General features: G+C 45.4%; 1 protein-coding gene across 1 annotated transcript; it reads right to left on the bottom strand.

The window, feature by feature from the left end:
* Positions 1-898: 898 nt before the first annotated feature.
* PPIH (peptidylprolyl isomerase H (cyclophilin H)) lies at positions 899-8347 on the bottom strand. The gene is made up of 8 exons (XM_009572910.1): positions 8286-8347; positions 7909-7932; positions 7356-7400; positions 6867-6909; positions 4757-4849; positions 3119-3206; positions 2279-2319; positions 899-986 (listed from the first exon to the last, which is right to left on the bottom strand). Exons 1-8 carry the CDS (start codon positions 8336-8338, stop codon positions 918-920), a joined length of 456 nt encoding a protein of 151 aa, XP_009571205.1. The 5' UTR covers positions 8339-8347; the 3' UTR covers positions 899-917.
* Between the last annotated feature and the right edge of the window lie 155 nt (positions 8348-8502).

Genomic DNA, 8502 nt, shown 5'->3' with positions numbered 1-8502 from the left:
TCATTTAATGGAAGGTCAAAAAGTGTGGGAATTTGCTTTTGTCAGTGCAGGCCTGCCTGCTGAGATTTGAAAAATCAGCAACCAAAAGGCTAATACAGCAGATTTTTGACAAGCTGCAGCCTGACACATTGAAATCTAGACAGATTTGTTTAAATGCTTGTGGTTTTTTACGGTGAAGTGGGCGGACAAATGGAAACAGAATACTGTACGTTAGCCTGAGCTCTGTCTTGAGCCTATTGGTTTAACCAAAATAAATCCTGAATAATAGTAAATGCTGGAAACATCTCCCTTCAGATGAGGACAGTGGTATTTTTTTTGAGTTAAGGTAAGACTACGTAACATGATAATTCCTTGGCCCTTCAGTGGTGGCAGTCCTATGGCCATACTGAGCAAGGAGGCTCAAGTCCTCTCTTTCTCCTCATCTTTTCTTGATCCCTGCCTGCCCCACATGGATGCTCAACTTTCTGTAGCAATCAGAGTGTTCACCAACCTGCAGGTGAAAGTGAAGCCCCCCACCCCCTAGACTGCCTGGGTAATACCAGCTAGATTCCTGTTGCAGTTCCCTTTCATCCACTGGTTTCTAAAGCTGAGGCTTCACGGCAGCCTAACCCCATCCAAGGCACAGCTTCCACAACCCCATCTTCCCCTTGATTGCAGCTGCAAAATCTTAACCCTCTAGCACTGCCTTTGATGCTTGGGTAGCTCAGAGGGAAGTCAGTTCAGGGAGTTGAGCTGGCAAAAAACGAACGCTCTTAGAGAAGCATTTTCTGGTGTTTCACTGAGCTGAGTCAGCTCTCTGCAGACTCATATGAATGTGAAAATAAGTCAAGAGAAAAGTAAGAAGCAGAGCAGCCCACAGTTCAATTGCACTGGGTGCCTGTGAAGACTGAGACTTACCACATTTCTGTTTCATTGCTTTACATTTCCCCACACTGAGAGATCACAACTGGCAGCTTGGGTTTGTTATTTGGACCCGTAGGCACATTCTGGGGACAAACAAATATATAATGTTAAACCTTATAAAAGCACGGCAAATCCAGTGAGTGACAGGTACTTGAAGACTGGCCAAGAGGTGTCTGTGCAACATCAGGAGCAGGGAAATCTAGACACAGCTCTGAGTAACATAGAAGCACCATCGTGCATTTTGGCAACGGACCCGGCCGTAAGCCGGTGAACTCTCCCTGTGAGCAGAGGTTTGGGATGCAGACCAGACCCCGATCCTTTGAATGGGAGGGAAGGAACAGAGCAAAAACTGGAGAGCTCCTCATGAGACAGAGCAGGCGTCATGTCACTTGAGGGTGCTCTGGCTTAAATCTTTAAAGTTACTAATTACAGCTGCAACAAGCAACGCAAACTTGTATTTGTACAGAAGGGGAATGGGTGTATGAGATAGTCACAAAGCAACTCTCATTCTGAACCTCTCGTTCTGCTGGACTTGGCTGCTCTTTCATGAATGTCTTACTTATTTCCTTTAATTCACCCTCACTGCAGTGATGCACAAAGCAGGCACACCACAACCCTTCCATCAGTGCTGTTGGTGAAGAGAGCTAGCAACACATGGATTACACCATGCCGTACAGTTCCTTGCACGTGACCTTTTCTCAATACCTAACAGTTGTCAGCTCTGTTTGTGCCCCACTTTTTGGATTCACTGATGGCAGAGGCCCTCGTGCACATTATCCCATGCGTGTGCTATGAAGTTAGTATTGGCTGTCTTGAAGAACCCACTGCTATTTGTTAAATCTACTCATTATCCTGCCGTGACACCCAGTCACGTTGGTAGCAACCACCACCCCTGAGCGTATTTATCTCCAGCTCCTAAAAGCCCATCAGAATATTCGTTTAATTTTTCTTATTAAACATGCTGATCACGGATCAGCAGAACTGATGATTTAGCATCCAATGAATAATCCCAGGCAATGGCACAGAAGTGATCTGCTTTACACTCTTGTCTGAGTTGCTGATGGAACAGCTTTTCAGTTCAGCTTCCTGAACAAATGCAAAGCATTGCAAATAAAGCCACAAGAACACAATCCCCGCTCAAAGACCAACCAGCAACCACGAAAGCATAGCATTTCTAATGTCAATCTATATGACAGCCTTTGCCTCAACAGATTTCCTGCTATTTTATAATGCTGACAACCGATAATACCAGTTATCTACACTGGTACTCCCTGGTATCCTGTAAACAGACAGCGGGAGAGAACAGAATCTCGTTAATCCTCTACATGACTTTCCAACGCGGACATTCACAGAGAAATACGCCAATTCAACTTACCTCAATTTTTCTCATGACCAACAGCCCATCGACAATTTTACCTAGAATGAAAAAAGGTATCCACTTCAATATGGCCAGTTTTCACCTTTGCTCCCCCCCACTCACTACAGGTACATGAATATTTGTTCCTCCTGAAAAGTCTTGTGCAGTGTATAGCTATTGGGCACTTCGGGGTTTGTTACTGATCTCTAAACTGATAAAGGAAACAATCCCTCTTAAAACATTTTCCACATTCAGAACAGATTAAGTGCATTTTCCCATTGCAGGGGTGGCATGTGTAGAAATCTAGGTTTTGAGACCTACCGCCACCAGCTGTGCTAAAATACAGCACAAACTACCTCTCTATCAACACAACCTTTGTAATGATGCAAAACCAGCAATGAACAATACCAGCGTTACTTAAGAATTGGAGGAAGTATAAGTAGGACATCAGCTTAAAGGCTGGCCTTGAAATCCTACAGCTCAAGTGGCAGTACACGAAAAGTTGGCAGACATGGTTTCATGGAATTACTATCTAAAAACTCTGCTGAAAGCTCAGTCCTCTCTGACAGTGGAGAATAAAGGTATCCCTCCACTCATCTGCCTGTCCCTTCTGCTCTGGCACAAGGATTTATGTAGTAACACGATACACCGATCAAGGAACTGATCTGGATTAAAGCTAACCTGGGAAAAAAGTGTTTCATTTCAACAGTGAGCCATCTCAGTATCTGGCTGCACAGATACCTCCGCTAGCACAAGCGAGGGGGGAAAAACAAGCTGTCCATGGCCGTTTATTTTAGCAGCTGCGCCACAGGGAGTGTCTGTGAGCTGGTATGCCAGGCCTCCGCTGCAGGTACTCACCAAACACGACGTGTTTTCCATCCAACCAGTCACATTTGGAGCACGTAATGAAAAACTGACAGCCGTTGGTACTTGGACCACTGTTTGCCTGGGGGTTGAGAATGGCAAAATATGAAAAGTGTACAAATCAGGACTTCCAAAACTGAAGGCAGACACATCTCACATAGGAAAGAGCTGTTGCTCTAGGCCTAGCCTAGCTTATTTTTAGCTTATTGCTACACAAACCAAAGGAAGCAAGATACACATCTGCAGGAGAGTACCCTGTGCTGGGACGCAGCACGCCACCACATCTAGTTGTGCCAGTCTGCGCAAGAGCCACGCCACCAACTTTTTATTATACTTCTATGAAGGCACGTTCGGCACAAGACTGTACTGAAATCTGGGCTCTAGACCATGCTCCCGAAAAAAGGCTAAAATTTTTGGCAATGAGTACTTACTGCTGCAGTATTGTCCTGGGGAACACTGAAAGCCAGGAACCAGGGCAGACAAAAAGAAGCTGATTCCTGCTATTTGGAAGGTTTCCTCAGAATAAAAAAAACAGGTGTCTGTTCTGATGATCAGAATGAGAGAAAGGTAACGATCGTATCAGCAGAGGGTTCACAGGAACCGTGTCATGCAGATGTGAAATTTAATTCACACCCAAGCGCAACACCCAGAGCATCTGCACTCTGCTAAGAAAACATCTCTGCAACACTTAAGTCCATTTCAATTTTTCAAAGCTCTCTTTGACAACCAGGAGGTACTAAAGCATGTTTCTGTGCTGACAAGTGAACTGGGCAAGTTTTGCAGCTGCACGACTGCACAGGACACGGTCACATTGGATCTTTTACTTATTGCTAGCCAGCTTCGGAAGGATCCAGCTGGGATGGAGCATGGTTTGGCCCAGAATGACTCCAGAGCCATGCCACTTTAACACAAGGCTAGTAATACCAGCGTGGGATCCCTTCTCCCACACTCCAGTACACTGTTTGCTTAGCTGTGTTGTGATACCTCTTTTAGGCCATGTTTTGAACTGGATGAATAACTAATCCAAATGGTAAATGCCCAAAGCAAGTGGTTTTAAGGGCAGGGCAGCTGAAAGAGCTGGGGAAGCAGCAGCTGTGGATACAAACACCGAAGCAATGGCTCCACTTGCTTTCTATTGCAAAAGTCAGCGTATTGTTCCTACCAGACAACATGCAATGGTTGCAGTTTTTCCTACAATGTTGAACAGGAAGCGTATGTTATAAAAGATACCATGGTAACGCTGCTATGGCTTTGAAACTCCCAAACCTCTTCGTTTCACCCTTGCCGAGGTCAGTGTTTGATAACAGTACCAGGGAAGAAAAAACACCACCACTTGCCACTGTATGAAAACAGTACGAACCAAGCTATTCCGAAAGCTGATCAAACAAAGCCTGCCCCAGCACTCCAACAGGTGAAAAAGAAAGGGTGCTGCAGGATCAGGACTTTTGTGTTACTCAATGCATTAACCCACGAGTAGCCTTCTGACTAGTAGTTACAAAGAAGGCCTTTCAGACCTCGTATCCAATGGTGGAAATTTCTGTTGTCTAGCAAATAACTCACACACTTAGGAAAAGGGCACAGAGAAAGTACCAAAAGCTTTTTAGTCTTGTAATGTCATTATTTTATACTCACCATAGAGAGCAGCCCAGGAGCAGAGTGTTTCAGCTTGAAGTTTTCATCCGCAAAAGGACCTCTATATATACTGGCTACTCCAGTGCCGTCTCCCTGCACGACAGAGGTGCCCAGTCAGCCACAGCATTTGTTCTGTAGCAACTGCTACAGAACAATTCAATTTAAAAATTCAATTTAAAATCCCCAAGCAAAAGGACAGGGTTAAACTCAGCCCAAAATGGATGCTGTACTGCCATTTATATACACCAGCACTGAACACATTCAATGTTTCATTTCTGAAGAGGAACAGTGACTGGCTTCTAACTACACAGTACATCATTTGCCACCCGTACGTTGGCAGAAACTCACGGAGATAGTAAGGATTAAGTCCAAGCCTCCCAGAGTGAGATGGAGGCTATAGATTGCTTGGTATGGACCCACCTGGACTTGGCAAGGAAAAGGGAGGGGACGTAGAAGTATGGGCTGGTGTGACAAGGAAGGCAGAAGTGGTTGTGTGGAAAAAATCGGTTGATGGTATGCTTACTTATTTCACCTTATTTTCTGTGACTTTACTAGAAACAGGGAATTGATTTCTCTGTTCAGCAAGGACAGTTTCTAAAATACAAAGTTTCTAATTTTTGCTGTACCTCCTACCAAGTCGAGACATCTTGTACTTAACTACAAGCCCTAGCACTCAAATCTCAAGACACTTACAAATTAAAGCAGCGTGGCCTGTAACAGCTGCAGATTGCAAGCTTTGACTGCTCACAAGTTTATAACTTTGCAGAGGGCTGACGCATGGTTCAGGTAAGACACGTAGCTCGTGGGATTGCCAAAAGGCCATCCTGCTCTTTGGTCCAGTGTTGCAGAGACACTCCTGCACAATGCCAAAAAGACTGAGCAGGGACCCTTCAGTGGAACAGCCTTAAAGATGCTGCAGTGAGGAACCCTTCAGGGAAAGCTGCAGAAGCAACGCAAACAGGTACCTCTGGCACGGTCAGTTATATTTACTATTCTGACAGTAATTTCCCTTTCTGTGTTGATTTTCCCTTTCTGTGTCACTTCAGCCCCATTTCTTCTGCCGTGCTGCAACCTGTCTCCCTTCATTGCTTTTCTACTTAATGTATACTTTCTTTATTAGGCCAAACTTAACAGGAAAATAAGATGCCAGTAATATACCATGTGCAGCTCCACATCTTTTGTTCTGCCCTTGCTTCTCTTCCTCCTGTTCTCCGTGGTTTACTTAAACTGTCAGCTCTGAGACAGGAACATATACCCTATCTTAGTGCACTGTCAGTGTGACCGTTCTTGCTCCCCCAGTGGCTTTGTAATAAGTGTAATTTATAAATTACAAACACTGGTGCAATCTGTAATGCTTGTTGAGCTTCAGTGGAAGTAAAAAAGTCCACTGGGACATTTGAGCAGCATCACAATTAGCAACTACCTAAAAGTCTGGTGTGGCTGAGCCATCCGCTGTGCGGTCAGTTCTCTCAGTGACTTTCATACAACCAAGTTTTATAAATTTTGTATTAAAAAAGCTTTATTACCACCCTCATATTTTGAAACACTTCCAGAAATGAAGTAATTTTACTGGGTCCTAGGACAGCGAAGAGACCCAGCAGTCCTCCAGGCTTCCCCATATACTTCGCTTATCCCCAAGTCAGAGCGTGACCACCACTGCGGCACCATGTCTCTTCTATATTGAGACAATTCATTAACAAAAAGTTAGTTTTGATTTAAACTATCTCTTGCACTAGATGTTTGGTTCTGTACTTAGGGTGTCTGACCCTAGTACAAATAGCTTGTTTGGGGGGACAGGAGAAGGGGGAAGGACAACAGGGTAAAAAAATCTCTGCAAGTTTGAAAAGCCTCTAGCTGTACTGCCATGCTTTTTTTATAGAGGAAATATTTCGGGAAGGAGAAGGTATGTTCACCCAAGACTCCGTATTTGTTTTCAAGTACATTATAGTCTGTTGCAATAAGATGGCAGCAATGCTATGAGGAAACCTCCAGTTACCACTGGGTACCTCAAAAGAGAGCCAACAGATCCCATAAATAGGCATGGACTCCTGGAAACACTTGCGTATTATACCAAGTAGGAAAAGTACAAAAGGAATATACAAGTACATACGTTTACAAAGTCACCTCCTTGGATCATGAAATCCTTTATTACCCTAAAGAAGTAAAACAACACTTCAGTTCTCAGTAGAAAAATGAAAATGCTTCAAGAAGCTTCATATGTGATAAAAAGGAGTTCTGCCTCACAGCACAACAAAAGTTATCAGGGCCTATGAATGCTACAGTCTAAAATCCACAATAAATATTAACTACTGGTGGCTCTCAGGTAATTTGGGACCCATTGCTGTTCGACTAGGGACAGCAATTAGGTGATAGATGCCAGGAAACGATCCCCGACCTGGCACATCAGGAACAGGGGAATCCCTCCCAGTGACCCCAGTGTACACATCTGACAGCACCCCCAAATCTCCCAAAGCGACAGAGGGACAGTATCAGCCGTGACCTACAAACGCCTCCCCGGCCACCAGTGCCTTTGAAGCAGGTCTCAAACCCACATCCAGCTCAGCCTGCTATCTAAGTGCCCAAACAAAAGCAGAATTACCTGTGGAAAGTGCTTCCTTTATAACCTATAGGAACACCATCTTTCCTGCAAGGAAATAAAAAGGAAAATCATTGCAGCTTACTGGATATCCCAACACAAAACCCTCCCAGGAATTCAGAGTCCCAAAGGGTTGCCCTATACGTTAGTAGCTGCTTTGATATACAACCAGGCGCTGCAGCCTTGCTCTCAGCTGGTGCTACCAGAGGCCAAGGGAAACCTCGAGTGGGCTCTGCATGCTAAATGACACAGTTCCCTACAACATCTATCCCACCATCTTAACAGGATCCCACTGCAATTTGCAGCATGAGCGGGTGGGATTTGCAGACAGGGATTTTTAGAGCAACCTGAGCATGAACAAAGCCATGCCCAAAAGGGAAAGTTTGCCATCTCCGTAACCGACTGAGCCCATCACAATTTCATCAGAGCAGACTTGTGTAACTCTTTCGTATTGTACTGGCATAGTAAGAAAAAACTTCCAAGCGAGCCTTCTTCCTGCTCACCCAGCCCTGTTTCTCTGAGTAGGCTACTTAAAAGGATGCTATAATGCACTTACCTGAATTCACCCGTACAAAACTGCCTGGAAAACAAAAAAGAGCAGAACGTGAGCCACATTTGAACTCCGAGGACACAGAGGGCCGCATTCAGCGAACATGCGCTGCCTGCTGTGCAGGACTTTCCTTACTGCATCGGGGATATCCCCAATAAAACGGGAACCAGCAGTAACTCCTCCCCACTTCCATTTCAAAACAGACTTCTGCATTTTCTGCAGTTGAGGAGGTCAGATATTTAACACCAAGGTTGTAAGAGACTGAAGGTGGAGGAGGCACTGTGTTTCACAGAGGACAGGGTATATTCATTTCTCCTGGGTCCAGGCTGAGCTGTACGCTCCTGGGTCCAGGCTGAGGTGTACGAATCCCGGCTGCTCCTTACCTGAAGTTTTCCGCCGTTTTGGGTACAACGTCGGCGAACAGCTCGATCTTCATGCGGCCGACCTCCTGGGGAGGCAGTGGCCAGATCAGCCTTCTGAGCCCCGCTCACACACACCAGCCCCCCCACCTCGGCACCGGGGAACTCCCACAAATTCAACCTCCTGCTGCAGCCCCCCCTCCCTGCAAGCCCCCTCCTGATGCAACCCTGCACCCCTACC

This window comes from Fulmarus glacialis, unplaced genomic scaffold (assembly GCF_000690835.1).
Source record: "Fulmarus glacialis isolate BGI_N327 unplaced genomic scaffold, ASM69083v1 scaffold11272, whole genome shotgun sequence".
Classification (NCBI taxonomy): domain Eukaryota; kingdom Metazoa; phylum Chordata; class Aves; order Procellariiformes; family Procellariidae; genus Fulmarus; species Fulmarus glacialis.
The sequence above is the reverse complement of the archived record's forward strand: the minus strand, read 5'-3'. Positions and strand labels throughout refer to the sequence as shown.